The following is a 21,462-nucleotide window of genomic DNA, read 5'->3' on the forward strand; positions in this document are numbered from 1 at the left end:
AGGTTAAAGACCTCAGTCTTTATTCAGTTCTGAAGCTGCTGTTGAATTATTTACTTGAGAGAGTTGTGTCATTAGAACTGATTGCAAAATAAAACTGTAAAAAGCATAAACAAGAGATAAGACTGTACATGCATTGAGTTTAGCTTTTTGATTCATGGATGGGGTTTGCATTGTGACTGAAGAAGTTAAGGGAAGCCAGCCATTTTGTGTTCTTTGACATGCCTCTCAAATGAAAATCATGCAAAACAACACAATAAAATGTTTAGTGTTAATTAAACGGTGAAGTCCATTTGCAATAATACATACTCTATCAGAGTAACATGTACTCTATTAGAATTGCTTCAACACTGAACATTTACTGTGCAGAAACAATCAAAGGAATGTGATTAATAGTATTCTACATTTCCACTCTGTGTGTTCATATCTGAGGGGCACAGTCTGAAAAATAGACAGCATTCAAAAGGTTTATTCAGACAAAGGGGTATTATTCTGAGGATGAACTGAGGATGTTATTTGAGTTTTAAATGTTTTCAGAAATCTAAAGTGCTAAAAAGGTATCCGCATATATGTGCATCTATAACAGCGTGTGCAATGCTCAGTTTGGCAGCATGGAAATGTGGTGGCCTATTGTAATACAATTATAATCACTATTTTAATTACCCCTGGGAGTCATTGTAAGATGAACTGAAAGAGGAATTTGTTTCTGTGCCACAAGCCATTCTTGACGATTCATATGCAGGTGCTTTTGTTGGTGATATTAATCATTTAAAACATTGTACCTGATTTGCATGTCGGTCACAGAAGAGCATGACTCAGAGTGAATACATCCCAATGATCTAATCATACAATAGTTAGCGTCACCTTAATTCAATAATGTATCTCCATAATGGCATCTCCCTATTATTTTCTTGATTTTTGGATTTCCTGTCAGAATAATAACGTTAAAGGTACAGCCGTATAAAGGTAGGTCAGTTGTATTATGGTGTTTACTTGTGTTTACAATACCAGTTGCTGGTTTGTTTGGGTAACTTTATACTTGCTTATTATAAATGCGCCCTCTGTGCCTTCTTGATGATATCATATTTTTGTATTCCTGAGACCAACTCTCATGTTCACCACTTGTGCGAGTCATTCTGGACAAGATCTTCTGCTGAGTGACCGTAATGTGATGTAATGTAACGTTGCCCCAACACACAAATCAATGCACAATATATGCCAATGACAAACAGATGTCTCCAATGTTTTTCCCCACATTTAAGCAAAGGTGCTTACTGAAGAATTTCCGCTAATGACAACAGCCTCTGATGGTCTTTGTATTGCAAGATTCCCATTACGTGCATGCACACGCAGAGGTACACACACTCACAAGCACACACTGTACACATACAGACACAGGCTAAAGGCCAGATTTCCTCTTCTGAAAGTTGGACAAATATTTATGTGGTCAGAGATGCATATCCACAACTGAGGAAGTGGTAGCCATGTATTTCAGCAGAGCAGAGAGAGAACAATTGTTCTCTGTGTCTAAATGGCCACTTCAAGGATGAATGGATCAAGGCGCTGTGAGACTACAAGATCAGTGGCTTTGTGGTGGCTTTGAGTGCGTAGACTAAACATTCCTTTTGCAACTTACCTTGCTTATCTTGCCAAATTCATAATTTTTCTACTGTTTTTTCAATGAAGTTAAGTTTTTTTTTTAAAGAAGCACTCCGATGAAAACACCCAATTAATTATGTAGTGTAAGTTTTAGACATTGCCTTTTTAAAAAATTTTTTTGAAAGGACATTGTAGTCATAATTATGAAATCTGTATGTTTAACTGTGGAGTTTTACAGAATCATTCGAGTTCAACTGCCTGCCGTGTCTTTGATGGCTCCAATCCCAAAATAAATTGACTGAACAAAATCCCATTACTCTTGAAAGGCAATAGTGTGTACAACTGAACATAACACTATGGTTTGAATACAATTTTCAAATTTTCCACACAACAGCACAGCAATGTAAGAATACATATTAATACGTGGATGCAGTTGTGTCAAAGGTGGTTCAGATAACTATTTTAATTCTGGCTAGCGCTGTAGCCATGCTTGTACATGATTGGTTAAATGTTGACTTTCTTTGCTTCCAAAATCTAGTTTCAGCATGGACTAGCAGGGACCTATATATGTGTCTGAACTGAATTCTTTCAGCCCTTCAATAAAAATAATAAAAATCGTACAGGTTTTTAAATATACATACTGCAATATTACACGTTCATTCCAACGTTTAGGCTCCTGTTGTCACTCGGAGTTCCGATGGTTTGACCTGTGCTAGCTCTCCGCTGTGACACGAGGTCGTCTATTGGCGCTTTCTCACATGAATGGCATGTTCTAAAATGGAAACCAGGTAAAAAGGGTAAAATATGGCGTCGATTGAAGTTTGGGCATAAACCGAGAAAAATTTTCCTCAGAAATGTAAGTAAAATAATTTACATCTAAATTACTGTTTTTCTAATTACAATATTTTTTCTAAGCACTTTGATATGACGTCAATTTCCCGAATGGAAGCATGACAGCTTTTATTTGCCTACTTTCGAAAAGCTATTGTCCGACCATTTTGTGAGTATTATGAACGTGAAGGCTCACTGACGTCTTAAACACAGCAGCTGCACTTGTTCAAATGAACTTATGATATTAAGAGATGCGCCCTTAGGATGCGCGACTACTGTTGAGAATGACCTCTTCCTCTTCAAGACTTCGAAACACTTGAGCACTGAACTTGCGCTTAATACCGTTCTTTTGTATCTCGATGCTTGATCATAGTGCTTGATACACTATGTGCCCTCTGCTGGTACATGACATTCATTGCAAAATGTACATTGGTTCTTAGTACCCCATTCCACTAATATGATTGGTTATCCACACACTGAACTAATTTCTCTTATATCCACATTGGTAGACATAGCTGACAATCAACTTACGTTTCAGTGATTATTGGATGAAGAAATCGCTAGCCTGCCACCCAGGACTTAACGCAAACGAATTGTACCGGAAGTAAAACAATGTTATTGTTGTGAATGAAATCATGTTCTGAATAATTAGGATTTTTATAATGATAGGAAAACTATTTTGTGCACGTGTTTCTATTGTTTTGCTGCCGGTGAGCATAGTTTATAGTAAAACTATTCTGTACATATGTGTTTCTATTTTCTGTTGCTAGTGAGCATAGTTGTTTCGCGAAAATGTGTTTAACACTTTTTTTGCTAGCTGCTTGCTAATTTTCCACTAGCTAGGCAGTTGAAGTTAGCTGTAATTTAAATTAGTTAACTGTTACCTACCATTTTTATTGCCGTTAATGGAGCTTTTGCACTTGGGATTCTGAATACCATAGAAACTCGTCTGTTATACGTTTGATGGAGAAGTGGATATTCTTTTTAACACACTTTCTAACTGATCAATAGATAGTAAATATCTAGCTAACATTAGCTAGTTAACGATCTAACTAGGTAACAGACTAGACTAACGTTTGCTAAATTATTTTGTATGAGGAAACATAGTTAGTTAGTCTTACGTGTTGGTAAGGGCGCTAGCTACAATCAAGCTAATTCTTTTTATGTGTCGTTTAAAATTTGTAGAAATTAAATTGCATGTCTCATTGAGTTGCCCTCATGATGAACTATGAGGGGCTGGACCCAGGGATGGGCGACTTCTCACCCTCCCTTCACGGCACAATGGAGCCCGGACTGGAGCCTCCTCTGGACCCGCGGCTCGACCCAGCGCTGCTGCAGGGAGTCGAGCTCGACCCCGAGGGGTTGGCTGTGTCCGTGCCCGATTCTGTGCACCTGTTGGAGGGCATGTTCTCCGAGCTGCACAGCGCTGTCGCCGAGGTGGGCATACCAGTCACCGCAGCTCACTTCGACCTGCAGGAAGAGCTGCTATGGATGGGGAACCACCGGGTATGAGACTTAATTTCCTATTCCAAACAATAGCGTGTGCAACAACTGTTATTCCTAGTCATAATAAGCAATTACCCTTTCAGTGCTGTATTAGAAACCGATACACGTGTCCGAGAAACGCAGCATAAGTCCACCTGATTTGTTGTTTTTACACGGACCAATCGTATTTATGATCAATTTCCTGTTGTGACCCTCTACAGGGCCACGCGAGCTCCTTCTTCGGCTCCACTATGGGCCGCTACTCCTCCTTTCAGGTCCACGCTACGGATGACATCCGGAACATACAGAGCCTGGAGACGGGCGTCCTCTTCCTGTCCAAGAACAACCTCAAGTGCCTGACTCGTGGCGGCCTAATTATGTTCGACTACCCGTGAGTTACCGGGACTAGTTACTCACATTTATTTAAGTGTGCTAAAAGTCTGTTCTCGCAAACATACTGATAATCTGTGTGTGGAAATCACAGTGACAAGGCATACCGAGTTATCAAATGTCCTGTCGTAGATCCTTGCTGGAATCATTAAAATATGCTAAAATAAGGTTCTCGCATGAATATAAATATCCTTCCTCTCCATACACCTTATCCACTGGTTTATGCCTCCTTCAGATAGTCTGTTGTTTCTACCCCTTGTGTACCCTTGGTGTTCTACAATTAAAGGGATGTGTTCTCTTTCATTTGCTGCTAAGTTATTGTAGGCCATTTCATTTGAGTGTTTACTCTGTATTGCAGCCATTTGATGTTTTGCCAGCTTCTTGGCCTTACCATCCCTGAAAGAACTCAACAGACCTACCTGGTTTAGTAAAAGATGAATGGCTAGGGAGAGGTACAGTGATGAGACTAGCACTTCATGAACCACATAACGAGAGGAGCTATGCCATTCTGTCAAACATGGGTCCTATGAACCAATCAAAATGGTGCTTTTGACAGTGCATTGTGATTGGTTCATTGAGCAGGTACCTGTGTGTGTTCCAGGATGGAGGAGGGAGCAGACCAGCACAGTCTGCTGTTGACTGACAACAACACAGTGCTAATGGGTGGGCTACAGAACTACGTCTCTGAGATCGACCTCAATACCGTGCAGGAGACACAGAAGGTAGGGACAGAGAAACACCACACTGCTCTCTGGAAACACTGTATTGTAACACTACAGTGCTCTATGGTGACATAACACTGTAACACCACAGTGCTCTATGGGGACCCAAGACTGCAATGCCACAATGCTCTTTGTGGACTTAATACTGCAACATCACAGTGCTCTATTGGAACACAACACTGCAACATCACAGTGCTCTATGGGGACCCAAGACTGCAATGCCACAGTGCTCTATTGGAACACAACACTGCAACACCACAATGCTTTATGGGGACACAACACTGTAACACCACAGCGCTTTGTGGGGACACAACACTGCAACACCACAGCGCTTTGTGGGGACACAACACTGCAACACCACAGCGCTTTGTGGGGACACAACACTGCAACACCACAGCGCTTTGTGGGGACACAACACTGCAACACCACAGCGCTTTGTGGGGACACAACACTGCAACACCACAGCGCTTTGTGGGGACACAACACTGCAACACCACAGCGCTTTGTGGGGACACAACACTGCAACACCACAGCACTTTGTGGGGACACAACACTGCAACACCACAGCGCTTTGTGGGGACACAACACTGCAACACCACAGCGCTTTGTGGGGACACAACACTGGAACATCACAGTGTGCTGTGTATACACAAGAGTGCAATACCTCTGTGTTCTCATATCTGGCACTGTTTCCCATGCACAAACATATATGATAACTTTTATCATAACTTTCACATACCTGTGTTTGTGTGATCATTTGTCACAACCTTTTATACGGACCAGTGTTTTAGGTGGGAATGCCATGCAATAGCCCCCCCCCCAGTGTTTCTGACTGGAAGTGGGCCACATTTACGCACCCTGGCACTACCGGTGGTCTTTTTCGGGTGTGTCCCTGTGGCTTGTACACCTGACACACCTGCCCAACCTGCTTACCAGTACCTGTGCTTCTCCAGTTCACAGTGGAGGTCCCTGGAGTGGCAATCATGCGCCAGTCCAACCGTTTCTTCTTCTGTGGTCACACGTCTGGGAAGGTGAGTGAGAGAGAGATCTCGGCTTGCTGGCTTAAATGTGTTAGGCCTTTGGTTCACAGACCAGAGCAGATTAACTGTGCCCCAGTATTGTAACCTCATCTGTGTGTGTGTGTGTGTGTGTGCGCGTATGCGTGTGTGATGCTGTTCAATGTTTTCCAAAATGACCTGTACTCCTACAAAATGATTATATTTTAAATTGAGCTGTGAGAGGGTACACTTGTACCTTAAGAATGATCATTGAGGTCCAGTCCACCAGTTGATAAAGAACACAGTGGTGGGTCAGAAAGCTTGCAACATTAATAAAACGTTTCTCCATAATGAATGATGTACAGAAAAGTTTCTTGAATCAGTTTTTTTGGCCTTCAAGGAAAAACAAGATTTGTTTTTAAGGCTTGGTTTCAATTTTCACTTCCTCAAAGGATAATCAATAGGGACACCGAAGCGTGTAATTTAACGATATACCCACGTAGTAATAATGACTATTTCCGTTACTGAACCTTCTAATGTGAAAATGCTGACATCTTCATTTGGCAGAGAGCAAGAGTTAGCTTTTATTTTCACAAGCTTTCTCAATGTGAGTGTAACCTTGTCGGGCCAATGAAGCACATTTATCACAACCATTTTCATTGATACAGTGCTATGACTTGCTCAAGACTCAATTAAAGTGCCATTTTGAAGCAATAATTGCTTCAGGTGACATTTAACTTGGGGCTGTAGGACCTTGGCAAGGATTGGAAGTTCTAAATAGGTCAGTCATCATCCAAATATGAAGTGTCCCCTCCCTTCAGTATGAGGAGAACATGAGCTACTTTTCAGTTTTTTATATAGTATTGAGTATAAGGCTTAAATTAAAACTACGACCAACAGGCTCTGTAATACTTTCAAAATAGCGAGTGCAGATGCCATGGCGTCTCCTGTCCTCTAGGTGTCACTGCGTGACCTGCGGAGCTTCAAGCCGGAGCAGGAGTTCGATGCCTTTTCGGGAAGCCTGTCGGACTTCGACGTGCACGGGAACCTGCTGGCGGCGTGCGGGTTCTCCAGCCGCGGGCTGAACGGGCTGGCCTGCGACCGCTTCCTCATGGTGTACGACCTGCGCATGATGCGGGCCGTCACCCCGCTGCAGGTGCACGTGGACCCCCTCTTCCTGCGCTTCATCCCCACCTACACGTCCCGCCTGGCCATCATCTCGCAGACAGGTACAGCTGTGTCTGTGTGTGTCTGTGTGTCTGTGTGTGTTTCTGACTGCGTGTGTGTGTGTGTGTGTATGTGTGTGTTTCTGACTGCGTGTGTGTGTGTGTGTGTGTATGTGTTTCTGGCTGTGTGTGTGTGTGTGTGCATGTGTGTCTGTGTGTGTGTATGTGTGTGTTTCTGGCTGTGTGTGTGTATTATGTGTGTGTGTGTGTGTGTTTCTATGTGTCTGTGTGTATTTCTGACTGTGTGTGTGGGTTTGTCAGCATGTTGCTGTGTGTGGGTGTGGTCTGTGTGTTTTTGTGTGTGTGTGTTTCTGGCTGTGTATTTCTGTTTCTAGGTTTGTCTGTGTGTTTCTGCCTTTGTACCCTCTACTGTTGGAATTTGCAGCAGGGACAGTGAGGAGGTTTTTTGTAGTGGACCTAAGGGTGCGTGATGGAGTGTACGCCTTTAAGAGATGGGCATACGAGCCTCGTGTTGTATGTAATGTATTGTACAGTGTATTTTAATGTAATGTATAACATATAGGTGCATGGAATGTATTGTATGGTAATGTATTGAACAGTGTAATGTACTGTGCTGTAATGGTCCTTCCTCTCGCCCGTCTCCTCGCCCCCCAGGGCAGTGCCAGTTCTGTGAGCCCACGGGCCTGGCCAACCTGGCCGACGTCTTCCACGTGAACACGGTGGGCCAGCTGCTGATGAGCTTCGACGTGTCGTCCAGCAAGCAGGCGCTGGCGTTCGGCGACTCCGGCGGCTGCGTGCACCTGTGGTCGGACGCGCCCGAGGTCTCCTTCAACGGCTACTCGCGCGAGACGGACTTTGCCCTGCCCTGCCTGGTGGACTCCCTGCCCCACCTGGACTGGAGCCACGACCTGCTGCCCCTCTCCCTCATCCCCATGCCCCTGACCAGCGCCGAGCCCCTGCTGTCCGACTGGGCCAGCGCCCTGGCCACGCCCAGCCCCAGGTAGCCCGCTGCACACACCGCCGCCACACCGCTGGCTAAGGTTCCCGAGCTCCAGAACCCACTTAGCCCTTTGAAGAGTAGGTTTTTGGAATGTTTTCCAAGGTCAGTGTTCTAGTACAGTGATGTTTTCACTTACTCATAGTGTTTTTTTACATCAGCATTATAATGTTCAGTTAATAAAATACTAATCACACGGTTAGGGGGTTAAAGGGGGATTTGGTTCAATTTTGTTAAATGCACATGCTGTTGCGGTAGCAATATAATTGCAAAATATAGATTTGTTTTTGGCTTTGATTCCAAAAGTTTTACATTTCAGGTATGCTCTGAAAAACTAGTCTTCGGATTTGCTCGTGTAATGCAATTCAGGTTAAGAGTTTCTCCAACAGGTCATCGACATCGTAGACTAGGGGACCCCGAACCTCAAAACAACTGCTTTGCATGCAACTATAGTGCAGTGTTTAATTAGAGTTTAATTTGACTGGTGTGGGTGGCAGTGAAATGTCTATCACATACGAGTGTTTGTGTTTAATTTGGACCCACCTCAGTCCCTCTCTCAAGGCCCAGCTCTGGGTCTTGGTGTTCCGCGCTGCACCCCGCCCCGCTCTAACCCGTGCAGGAGTGGTTAGTCGCACGCTCACAGTCATCCGTTACTGTCCTCTGCTTCCTCTGGCACTTTGTCCTGGCCGGGGAATCACAGGGTGAATTTGTCTCTGTCTCTCTCTCCGCTTTTGCCAGGAGAGCGCCCCCTGTGGACCCGGAGATCCTGCGCACCATGAAGACAGTGGGGTTCATTGGGTACGCCCCCAACCCCCGTACCCGGCCCCGAAACCAGGCAAGCTCGTCGCCTTCGCCCCAAAACCGGGTCGCGCACATCCGTCGGTTACAGGTTTGCAGGTTTAATTCCAGTGCTGGAGGGCCACAGTGTCTGCAGGTTTAACTCCAGTGCTGGAGGGCCACAGTGTCTGCAGGTTTAACTCCAGTGCTGGAGGACTGCAGTGTCTGCAGGTTTAACTCCAGTGCTGGAGGGCCACAGTGTCTGCAGGTTTAACTCCAGTGCTGGAGGGTTGCAGTGTCTGCAGGTTTAACTCAAGTTCATGTTCTTCTCTGCTCATTGCTCTTCCTCATATGTGTTCCAGGTCCCTTACAAGACCAAAGAGGTGGAGCTGGAGTACGACAGTTACAACCAGGTTCCGGAGTCTCCCATTGGCCGAGACGAGGAGCCACATCTCTATATGGTGCCCAAGAAGTACAGGAAGGTAGAGTACAGGGCCCAGTGGCCTGACTGTTTAACCCTATGAAGTGTAAGACCACAAGTACTGTATGTGCTTAACTGACCATTGTAATGCTGATGTAATAATCACTACAGGTAACTGAAAGGAATGGGGTTGTAGAACACTGCCTAAAAATTTTGGAGGAAAAAACCCCCTACTCTTCAAAGGGTTAATAGCACTGTGTAAACAGCATTCACGCGTGTGAGTAGCGCAGTGCGTGTTTTCATCTTTTGTTATTTAGTCCTTGTTCTGAAATCAAATGTGCTGAGTGATGTGAATTCAGGCCTATAGCAGTTTTCACACTTACCTAGCAAGTTTTTTATTGCTACCTTTTTCCCTATACAAAACTACGGAAGATCAGAGTATTCTGATATACTCTCAATTTTATTCTGAAATCTCAAATGTGTTGCGCGAAATGAATTCAGGCCTATAGCAGTTTTAATTCTAACCTAGCAAGTTTTTTTCTTGCTACCTTTTTCCCTATACAAAACTACGGAAGATACGGACTCATCTGAGTGTTCAAAAATGTCTGTAAAGCAACGTTTTTTACATGCGTCGCTGTCGGTCGCATTTGAAACGAGTGAGGGATCTGTTTATACAAATGGCTTTGCATGGCTTTGATCTGTTCATACAAATGACATCACTGCAGAGATCAAACGAAGGGCTTTTTTTTAAAAAGGCGAACAGGAGAGCCAGGAGCCCTCCCTCCTCTCCTCTATTGAGGAGTGTAGAAAGCACAGAGGGTAGCATGAGAGAAAGGGATCACGGCTGAGAAAACGCCATGGCAACGGGTCAACAGCCCCACGGACTGCAGCGTCCTCATAGCACCCGTTTTTTTTTGTTTGTTTCAGGCACCTCTTCTGGTTTAAAGCTGCTTAAGCATTATAAACAGATGCATTGCCACATCGTAATGGAAGGAACATTTACTTACTGAAGGAATACTTACGTATACAAGGAGCCTGATTCATTTGTGGTTAATATTATGCATTTGCATTGTTCATGATTGGCCTCTGAGTATAAACAGTACAGAGCTGTGTGGTTTTCTGATATGATCTCCATCTCCATACTTAAGCCATCTGCCAGTTGGCTCACAGCTTGGGCAGTAACTATGTGGTAATTTCCATGCACGTGCACCTTGTGGGTGCGGTACGGTTAAACCTACACACCTGTACAAAGCATGTCATGAACTGTCATGAAGATCAGCCTCCACCCAAAGTTTGTGTCTTTCAGCTCTCCCTGTGCGTGTGGTGTGTGTGTGTGTGTGTGTGTGTGTGTGGAAATCGGCCAGAATAGATCTCACGTGCTACAATGAAAAATATAAACCACCATAGAAACATAGAAATACCAATCATATTTCCGTGTTGCAACATTCAGGAAATGGTCTTGCCTCACTGCTGACTCACTGTCCCGCCAGGTCACCATCAAGTACTCAAAACTGGGCTTGGAAGACTTTGACTTCAAGCATTACAACAGGACCCTGTTCGCTGGCCTGGAGCCGCACATCCCCAATGCCTACTGCAACTGCATGATCCAGGTGATGCGTTAGGCCACAAACGTGCCTGACCGTAAAGGCCAAATGTGTCCGTCATTTGGCTGAATTCACTGTTGATTTTAGCAATCCACAAAAGGAAGTTCTGTCACCCCTTATCAAGGCATTGTGCTTTTTGTGTGTTTTGACTCATCGGTTATGTTTTACTGCTGAAATGACAAAGTGGAGGACATGTTTCCATTGTACTGGCAAAGCTGATTAGTTCACTACAATACAGCCCTTAGACTGGGCCTAATGGGTCATTTTGTTTGTACATTACTGTACATTGACAATATGAAATATCCCTTAGACCAGGGGTGCCCAGTCCTGTTCCTAGAGATCTACCGTCCTGTAGGTTTTCACCTCAACCCAAACAAAGCACACCTCATTCAACAGCCAGAGATCTTATTGAGCTGCTAATTAGTAGAATCAGGCGTGCAAAATTAGGGTTGAAATGAATACCTACAGGTTGGTAGATCTCCAGGAAAAGGATTGGGCCTTAGAAAATTCATAGTCAGTTGAGGTATTTTTTTGGGGGGCTTGCGTTGTCTCATATCTTTTCGCAGACAGTCTTACCCAGGGGGACTTGCACAGGTTTACATGGTTTATAACATTCAATTTCTACAGCTGGATGTTTTGCTGAAGATGGTAATACCAAAAGTACAACAGTAGTGCTCCAGCAGGGAATTGAAATTGCAGCCTTACAAGCCCGCTTTATTACCCAGAATACCTGCATTCTGAATGGTTATCCTTTGAAGGCAGTGATGGCAGGTATTTGGAGCGGTAGCGCAGGAGCTTTTTTGACTGTTGAATGTGGACGTGCCCCTATGCCAGGTGCTGTATTTCCTGGAGCCCATTCGCTGCCTGGTGCAGAATCACCTGTGCCAAAAAGAGTTCTGCCTGGCCTGCGAGCTGGGCTTCCTCTTCCACATGCTGGACCTGTCCCGAGGGGACCCCTGCCAGGTGAGCTGCGCCCGGTTTCGGCTCTTCAACTTCCTGTCTCGCTTCCGTTTCGTTTTCTGTTTCCTGTCTCAATTCCTGTTTGGGTTTCAAATTTCCCATCTCCTAGTTCTGCTTTCCAATTTTCTGTCTCGATTCCTGTTTGTTTTTTCTTCAGTTTTCAGCGTTCTGTTAGTTCACCATTTGCTCACCCCTACCTCTCCTCCTCTTTACTTCTCTTTCTGTAAGCATGTCTGAGCCTGACTAATCTGATGTCACTACTCGGCCAGTGATGTTTTCTTTCTTACTTCCCTTTCTCAAGGCCAGCAACTTCCTCCGAGCGTTCCGGACGATCCCGGAGGCGTCGGCGCTGGGGCTGATCCTGGCGGACTCGGACGAGCAGACGGGGAAGGCCAGGCTAGGCCGGCTGATACAGAGCTGGAACCGCTTCATCCTGACCCAGCTGCATCAGGAGACCCAGGAGCAGGAGGGGCCCCAGGCCTACAGAGGGGTCAGCAACAGGTGAGGGCCGCTGCCCCTCCCCACACACCGCAAATCCTCCCCTTACTGCCCCTCCCACTACTGCCCCTCCCCACGCACCTCAGGCCCTCCCCCACACACCTGCCCCTCACCCCTGCTTGTCTGTACACTGCCCCTCTCCAGTGCCCCACCCCAAACAACTTGGCCCCTCCCCACTGCCCCTCCACACACAACCCCGCCAAGATCACAAACCTTTTCAACCTTCTCTGCCATGCTTTGCTGTTCTGGCTGAGTCTGAAAGCTCGCTGTGTTCTGCTGTCATCCTCAGTGGGCTGGGCTCGTCGGGGGAGTCTGTGATTGGCCGGCTGTTCGGGTGCGAGGTGGAGAACAGCAGCCTGTGCCGCTGCGGGAAGGAGACGGTGCGGTCGTCTCTCAGCCTGCTCTCACCATGCGGAACTGAGCAGAGCTCTGGGTGTTCCAGCCTGCTCTTCACCATGCACTACCCTGAGCAGAGCTCACTGGGTGAGTCACAGCCTGCTCTTCACCATGCACTACCCTGAGCAGAGCTCACTGGGTGAGTCACAGCCTGCTCTTCACCATGCACTACCCTGAGCAGAGCTCACTGGGTACTCTTAACTAACAGAAAAATGAAGAAAACTCAGTAATAATATACATATAATTATGACAAAAATGATCAGTTGTGATCGTTTTCCTGTCTCAGTTAATACAGATCTTTTTGTGGATGCAACATTTAGTGCTTGTGGGTAAAAACAAAAACAAAAAAACAAACCCTGATTCAAATGTTAAATCGTATTGTCCATAGAATATTCCAGTATCACATGATGGGGAACGCATAACCCTGGTGTGTTTCAACTCTCCATTGGTGAACGGAACCAGCGTCTGCTGTTCTCACCCCGCAGACAAGTCCATAAAGGAGTATGACTTTGTGGAGATCCTGAAGAGGAGCATCTGTCTGGAGCAGAGCACTCAGGCCTGGTGTGACAACTGCGAGAAGTACCAGCCCACAGTGAGTCCCCTGGCCGCGCGTGGCTAACTTTGGCTAGCTTGTTGCTAACTTGTGGCTAACCCTGGCAAACTCAAGTCAACTCATCGCTAACTTGTGGCTAACTCGGGCTAGCTTGTTGCTAACTTATGGCTAATCCTCGCAAACTCAAGTCAACTCATCGCTAACTTGTGGCTAACTCGGGCTAGCTTGTCGCTAACTTGTGGCAACCCTGGCTAACTCTAGACAACTCATTGATAACTTGTGGCGAACTCATGCACTGTGCCAGCAAACACCTGTGTGGCACTTCATGCCAAATTTAGAGTACTTCACTCAAAGGCTTATCCGAACGTTAATTTCCTTTAAATTAATATAAAATTAAAATCTGACGAGAGCTAGCAGCACACTGCTGAAGCTATGGAAGACGCTGCTGTAGGAACTATACCTACTGCTTACAGAATGTGAAAATGTGAAGAAAAATATCCTTTTCCGCCTGGTTGTTTGGTTATGCAGCTGCATGTCACCATCCCGTTTTAATGACCAAATACCACTGTTATCCTTTGAGCCCTGTAAAAAAATACAGTCTGATATTCTTTAAAGGTCTTACCAGCATACAGAGCTAAGACTTTGATCAGTAGAAATAGGCGGTATTGTTTTTCAGGGCCTGTTTACCTCATTATGGCCCATGAATAGCCGTACCTTTGTTGATTCTGCTCTCTGTGGGGAGGGGGGATTAAGCCCGTTGTGTGGTTGTTTTTCAGGTGCAGACCCGTAATATCCGTTGCCTGCCGGATGTGTTCGTGATAAACTGCGAGGTGAACAGTGTTAAAGAGGTGGAGTTCTGGAAGGCCCAGGCTGAGGTGAGCTCCTCAGCCAATCGCCTGTCCTGACCAAGAGGCAGAGCATCCAATCCCCTGCCCTGACCAAGAGGCAGAGCATCCAATCCCCTGCCCTGACCAAAAGGGCAGATCAGCCAATCCCCTGCTGTAACTAAAAGACAGAACAGCCAGTCCCCTGCCGTAACCGAAGAGGCAGATCATCCAATCCCCTGCCCTGACTGAAAAGTAGATGTATGCCGATATTGTGTTATGAAAGGTCTGGTGCTAAGGCTAAGGCTAATGGCAAGCGAAGCACATATGACAGTCTCAACTAAGATTAGTGACTGTTGCTGGCCAGGGAGGAGATATGTAAAGGTCAGAGCCTTATGTTTGAATGTTTTCCCTATTCTGAAAAAACCCAGGGAAAGCATTTGATTGGACATGCCAAGAATGAGTGAATCTGCCTTGTGAAGGCTGTGTAAGTGGCGCACATCCTGTAGGTCCAACAGAACTTCCTCCCTAGCACTGCTTGTGATTCATAGCGTTTGTTTGTGTGAAGCATTAAATAGTTGAAGTGTGTGGTGGTGTGGCGTCGTGCGAGCGTGATCCCGGTCCTCTGTGCCGTCTCTGCAGTACGCTTTCAGCAAGGCCGTCAAAAAGGAGGAGATGGAGCCCCCGAAACCCAGGGAGCCCATTCCCACCGAGTGGTGTGTGGAGTAAGGACCTTTAAACATATATACGTGTGTCTGTATGTGTCTGTGTGTCCGTGTGTGAGAGAAATATATGTGTGTGTGTGTGAAATGTATACGTATGTGTTCCTGTAAAAAATGTATGTGTGTGTGTATGTTAAATGTATATGTGTGTGTGTGTGTGTGAAATGTATATGTATGTGTTCCTGTAAAAAATGTATGTGTGTGTGTATGTGAAATGTATATATATGTGTGTGTGTGTGTGTGTGAAATGTATATGTATGTGTTCCTGTAAAAAATGTATGTGTGTGTGTGTATGTGAAATGTATGTGTGTGTGAGTGTGTGTGTGTGTGTGGAGTGTATATATGTATTAGCAGCTCTGTGTGTGTCATTAGTGTGCCTGTTGGTGTTGGTATCCCAGTCACAATGTCACAATACCTGCCTGTCCTGGCCTCCCAGTGGTGGAAGGAACTTTCCAGAATTATCGGCCATCTTCTGACGCAGACTGAAGGCCCAGGCTGCATCTTGGTTCCCCTGAAATCCACACCCTTAGCACCCCTGCCTTTTGTACTAATGCAAGTTATTGTGTATTTATGATTTTAGGTTATATTTTTACAGTTTAATTTTTTTCTTTTTAGGGCTTGTTTTGGAGGAATGTACAGAATTTGTATTTTGATCCTTAGTTAGCATAGTTAACTTGCAGTAGTACATTAGTTATGGAGTATCTGTACTCGCTGGTCTGGGAATGTTGTTAGCCAAAGTTGTACCTGTTACTCGTATTGACCAGGTGAATGCACTTAAGTTTCTCCTTCAGGGTATGTCGCTTTGGATAAGAGCATCTGCTCAATGAATGTAATGGTGGGAGTGTTGCTGTCTGGTTGTGGGTGTTGGTCTGGATGTAGGTGTTTGTGTGTTTACCCTGTGGCATTAACGGCGCCCTCTGCAGGGAGGACCTGGGCAGCGCAGAGGGCCTGACCTTCGACACGCGGGCGGAGGACCTGCGGCACGTGTGGATCCCGCTTAGCCTGAAAATGTCAATCAGCAAGAGCCAGGGCCTGGAGATCAGCTGCTGGGGCCAGACCGAAGAGGTGGGGGCGGGGCTGAGGAGGTGGGGGGTGGTGTGGAGGAGGTGGGAAGCAGGCCTGAGAATGTAGGGGGGGGGCGGCTGAGAAGGTTGTGGACGGGGCAGAGAGTGAAATTTTTTCCTGTTTATTCAGGAAGCAAATGGATCAATTATGAATATCACAGCAACTGGCCAAATATGGATCCTCTGAGATCTCTATTTTGTGTAGAGGACTGTGGGTGTGACTGGGGAAGGGGTGCATTTGGGGGCTAACCGATCCTCCTTCTCTGTGATGCCTTGCAGCTGAGCGCTGCGGAGGAAGCGGAGGGGACTGCGATCTATGACCTGGTGGTGACCGTGTCCCACGTGCTGGATGCTCGCACTGGGGGCAGCCTGGTGGCACACATCAAAGTGGGAGAGACCTACCACCAAAGGAAAGAGGTGAGCCAGAATGGAGCCAACTTGATCTCCTTAGCAGTGCGCTTGGGGTCAATCAATCAATTTTATTTGTATGGCTCTTTTAACAAAGGAGCTACGTCACAAAGCAGCTTTACAGAGAACCGGCCCCCAAAGAGTAAGCCTAGGGCAACAGTGGCAAGGAAAAACTCCCTGACTGATAACAGGAAGAAATCTTGAGCAGAACCGGACTCAGAGGGGGAACCAATCTGCCGCGGGCAGGCACCGTTCATTGTCTTGCTGTAGAATGAATTTTTTCCAATCAAACGTTCAGTGGGTATTGCATGATATGTTGATTGTGATCAAAACCAAATCACATACTTCAGGTTTTGTTACACAACCTCAAACTTGCTCGGATCATCCACCATGCTTGACTAATGGCCATTGCTTCGGTGGCATACTAGATACTGAAAGCTCTCTTATACCTGCACTAAGGAAGCAATTGAACACACTTGAATAATCACAGCACAATGTACAAACAGTGCTGTAATTGCAACATGGTGAGACCAGTGTATATAAATACCCTTGCACAAAAGTTGAGAATGAGAACTTTAACCACATGTGAATTGTTTGATTACAAATCTAGAATTATGGAGTACAGAGCCAAAAAAAAAAAAACTTTGTCCCAAACATTATGTAGCTCACTGTATATATATTTTATATGATTATAGTGTATAGTAATACAGTATAATTGCAACTAGCTATAATAAAATCTGTACCTCGTCCATTCAACGGAGTCTTTCTTCTTCAGGGTGTGACGCATCAGCAGTGGTATCTGTTCAACGACTTCCTGATTGAACCTATTGATAAGGTAATGTTGATTCACTGCACCGCCTGAAAAAGGAGAAAACATGAATTTAAAAATGTGTGGTGACGTGTGTTGACAGCTACATACTAGCTCATACATAACACAATTATATTTGTATTGATTAGCTTTTTTTCCCCTTAGTTCCGTATTTTCTACCAAAAATGTGTTTGTTATAGAAACATACACATTTTAAAGTGTGCTGTGAGCGCTGGTAGAACTGTGTTCAGGGTGAAAGTGTGCTGTGAGCGCTGGTAGAACTGTGTTCAGGGTGAAAGTGTGCTGTGAGCGCTGGTAGAACTGTGTTCAGGGTGAAAGTGTGCTGTGAGCGCTGGTAGAACTGTGTTCAGGGTGAAAGTGTGCTGTGAGCGCTGGTGGAACTGTGTTCAGGGTGAAAGTGTGCTGTGAGCACTGGTGGAACTGTGTTCAGGGTGAAAGTGTGCTGTGAGCGCTGGTAGAACTGTTCAGGGTGAAAGTGTGCTGTGAGCGCTGGTGGAACTGTGTTCAGGGTGAAAGTGTGCTGTGAGCACTGGTGGAACTGTGTTCAGGGTGAAAGTGTGCTGTGAGCGCTGGTAGAACTGTGTTAGGGAGTGTGCTGTGAGCGCTGGTAGAACTGTGTTCAGGGTGAAAGTGTGCTGTGAGCGCTGAGCCCTGGTGACTGCTCTCTTGTGTCTCGTCTCTCAGGCTGAGTCGGCTCAGTTTGATGTGAGCTGGAAGGTTCCAGCCATCCTGTATTATGCCAAGAGGAACTACCACTCCAAATATGACCTGCGCAGTAAGGCACACCGCTCTTACATCACTGTGGAATGCACTAGGAAAATGTGAAAATTTGTGTCTGTTGTGTAAGGAGTTCCAGATAATTTATGGCTTTAGTGTAGAGCGTGTGTGCGTGTCAATTAAATGTTATTGAAGAGGACCTACTGACTCCAGCTGCTTTGTGAGGCCCTCATCCACGTGCCTGTTTCCCCTCGCAGTTAAGAATCCGATCGAGGCTAGTGTGCTGCTGGCGGAGGCTTCACTGGCCCGGAAACAGAGGAAGACTCACGCCACCTTCATCCCCCTCATGGTCAGCGAGATGCCTCAGGCGGGGGAACTGGTGGGCCTGGATGCGGAGTTTGTCACGCTTAACCAGGTCTGTGGGAGCAGCATGTGTGCGTGTCTGTTTACTGCCCTGTGTGTGTGTGTGTGTGTGTGTGTGTGTGTGTGTGTGTGTGTGTGTGTGTGTGTGTGTGTGTGTGTGTGTGTTTGTGTGTGTGTGCGTGCGTGTATGCACATGTGTCTGAGAGTGGGCATGTGTACGCATGGTCATAAGCCTGTGTGCACACATGAGTGTGCGTCAGTGAGCGTGTGCGCATATTTGCACACGCGTGTCTTTCTTAACGTGCCTGTTGTGTATAAAAGTGTGTGAGCACATGCCGTTACCAAATTTGCCCATGTGACCCCATTTCCTCGGTCTCTCGCCCCTGCGCGCGTGGACAGGAAGAGGCGGAGCTCCGGAGCGACGGCACCAAGTCCACCATCAAGCCCAGCCAGATGTCGGTGGCGCGGATCACGTGCGTGCGCGGCCAGGGCCCCAACGAGGGCGTGCCCTTCATCGACGACTACATCTCCACCCAGGAGCAGGTGGTGGACTACCTGACCCAGTACTCGGGCATCAAGCCCGGGGACCTGGACGCCAAGATCTCCTCCAAGCACCTGACCACGCTCAAGTCCACCTACCTGAAGCTGCGTTTCCTCATCGACACTGGCGTGCGCTTCGTGGGCCATGGGCTGCAGAAGGACTTCCGGGTCATCAACCTGCTGGTGAGCGGGGAGGCAGCTCCCGACAGTTAAAAGCACAGTAAGGTCGCAATGGCACCTTCTGAGCATTTGTATTTTTGATTTGTATTACACAAATGTTCTCCACTTTATGAGTCACTCTTACACATATTGATGTGTACATATTGGATGTAATGTCATTTTGTGAATCTCTGACCCCACTCGTACTTTAATTAGAGTGGGTGGGCCTAACCAGGGTCAGTGTTCTGTCTGATTGGCTTAGGTACTGAAGGACCAGGTGATTGACACTGTGTACCTGTTCCACATGCCCCGGAAGAGGATGATCTCATTGCGTTTCCTGGCCTGGTACTTTCTTGGTCAGTAATTTCCTGCTCAAAATGTCAGGAAGTTAACCAGCTAAATACTACATATCCACCCTTTATGTTATGAGATTCTGTGAACCTGCTCCTAGTGTTAATTTGACACAGGTCTTGACTTGTGAGGCCAGCATTCCCCTTTTTTCACATTTAAACAGGACTTCTTCTCTCGCACTTACGGTGCTTATATAATCGCCCCTTTTCCTAGACCTGAAGATCCAGAGCGAGACCCACGACAGCATTGAGGACGCGCGCACGGCCCTTCAGCTCTACAGGAAGTACCTGGAGCTGAGCCGAGGGGGCGGGACCGACGAGGTGCGCAAGGCCCTGAAGGTGCTGTACGAGAAGGGCCGCAAGCTCGACTGGAAGGTTCCGGACTGCGATGGCGGAGAGGGTCAAGGTAGCCCCAAAAGTACGACATTTTTAAAACGGCCTTGTGTCTGACAGAAGCTGAGGAAAGTCCCCAGACTAGGTCAGTTCCATTACATGAAATAAATTAATTTATAACATTAATTTAGAACATTGGTTTCCAACCTCAGTCCTGGGGACTGCAACTGTGGGTGGAGCAAAAACCAGCATACACAGGGAGTCCCCAGGACCGAGGTTAGGAAGCACAAATTATGAATACATACAGATTACATCCATAACAATCCCTAAAAAGAAAAACGTAAAACTAAACAAGATAACATAATCAGAATTAATACAGAGGATTGTAGTGGAGGGGCTGGGGCTGAAAAATGAGCCAAGATGGAGTATGAATTGACAGTTCTGCTGGCCAGCTCTATAGTGGCCAATGATTGTGCTGCACTGGCCACAGCGGGAAGTTCATTCCACACTGGGAGGGTATAACCCATCACCCCAAGGCGATTTCCTGGCCGGCGAAATCGAATTCATCATAGAACATTCTGGAAATTTTAATTTATATTCATTGCCTAGCCAGCCCTGGTAGTCACAAAGGTGCAAGGCCTTTGCTAATTGATCTTGACACAAGTACTGGTCCGTGAAAGCTAACTGCTGTTTTTTCCCCACAGGTGCTGCTGTGTTTCCTTCTGTCATGGGTCTGTGAACAGGGCGAGGGGAGACACTGAAGAAGACATTCCTGGCAGCTGATTTAGGTTCAACCATAATCTCCAACTCCACCCCTTTTATTTTTGCTCAGCGTTATAGCCAATGGATGATGTACATGCAGTAAGGTTCAGATCTAACCAGGAACATGGTCAATTCCTGATTACATCCACTGAAATGTGGTCAGAATATTATGGCCATTTTCAATTCATTCACTGAATTTCACATTATTTTGGAGATTGAGAGAACTGAAATCCAGTGAATGAATTGAAAATGCCCATTTAATTCTGTGAGGACTTTTCTGTTAATTGAATGAATTTTCATACATTTTCTAAACTGAGCTGAAATGAAATTGATCCTGACTGGATCCTTATGATCTCATGAAATGGACACAGCCTTGTTCCGGAGTTTGCTTTCGCAGGGGTTTATATGTTGGATGTTACTGAATGAATTGTTCACCCTCTGCACAGAGGGCGGTACCCACTGGGCATGTCCCAGACCAGTATTGACTGACATAGTTTTCCCCATGATTTGTGATGCACTTAAAAGTGTTTTTAAATGAGAAATGTGTACATTGTCTGACTGGATTTGTACAGTATGAATTTAGCTTTCGAAAAGAAAAATTAAAGTGTCAATTGTATTTGAAGTGTCTGCCGCATGTGTGTTGAGAATGTTATTGATTGGATAAGGTAAAAACACATTGTATAATAAAAGGATTAAAATAATAAAACTGTTGAAGTCAAGCTTTGGTTTTTAATGATCAGGAGGGGTGGTAGTGTTTGCTGCCAGGTTTGATTAAGGAGCTGAGTGAGTTTTTTTTTTGGAATGGAAAATGCTAAATGCATAAGATTTTTCTTTTTCAGAATAGTTTGTGTAGTGTCATATTTCATTATTACAAATATTAGACTGATGCTATAGACCTTGTCTGATCTATATGTCCTTGCTAATGTTAGGAACTTAGGGTCATTGTATTTAATTACAGAAGAGCTATGGTGTTCTT

The 21,462-nt window shown here is 45.8% G+C and overlaps 1 protein-coding gene across 2 annotated transcripts; it reads left to right on the forward strand.

The window, feature by feature from the left end:
* The first annotated feature begins 3,645 nt into the window (after nt 1-3,645).
* pan2 (poly(A) specific ribonuclease subunit PAN2) lies at nt 3,646-21,205 on the forward strand. Of its 2 annotated transcripts, none has more exons than XM_064299160.1 (24): nt 3,646-3,933; nt 4,134-4,303; nt 4,904-5,024; nt 5,978-6,055; nt 6,981-7,251; nt 7,864-8,209; nt 8,945-9,041; nt 9,346-9,465; nt 10,895-11,014; nt 11,843-11,971; nt 12,270-12,469; nt 12,756-12,949; nt 13,348-13,454; nt 14,192-14,290; nt 14,882-14,964; nt 15,885-16,026; nt 16,305-16,442; nt 17,209-17,268; nt 17,947-18,037; nt 18,237-18,394; nt 18,742-19,065; nt 19,304-19,397; nt 19,606-19,809; nt 20,429-21,205. In XM_064299160.1, the coding sequence occupies exons 1-24, from the start codon at nt 3,646-3,648 to the stop codon at nt 20,461-20,463; spliced, it is 3,669 nt and encodes a 1,222-aa protein (XP_064155230.1). In that variant the 3' UTR covers nt 20,464-21,205. The 2 variants fall into 2 exon arrangements, with proteins under 2 accessions (XP_064155230.1, XP_064155231.1); XM_064299161.1 differs by having other exon boundaries at nt 19,606-19,797.
* The last annotated feature ends 257 nt before the right edge of the window (nt 21,206-21,462 follow it).

Source organism: Anguilla rostrata, chromosome 11, assembly GCF_018555375.3.
Source record: "Anguilla rostrata isolate EN2019 chromosome 11, ASM1855537v3, whole genome shotgun sequence".
NCBI lineage: Eukaryota > Metazoa > Chordata > Actinopteri > Anguilliformes > Anguillidae > Anguilla > Anguilla rostrata.

Coding starts and splice junctions, on each gene's coding strand:
- pan2 (XM_064299160.1), top strand. CDS start 3,646: ATGATGAACTATGAGGGGCTGGACCCAGGGATGGGCGACTTCTCACCC. Junction 12,470..12,755: donor TACAGAGGGGTCAGCAACAG/GTGAGGGCCGCT, acceptor TGTCATCCTCAG/TGGGCTGGGCTCGTCGGGGG. Junction 18,038..18,236: donor CTCCAAATATGACCTGCGCA/GTAAGGCACACC, acceptor TTCCCCTCGCAG/TTAAGAATCCGATCGAGGCT.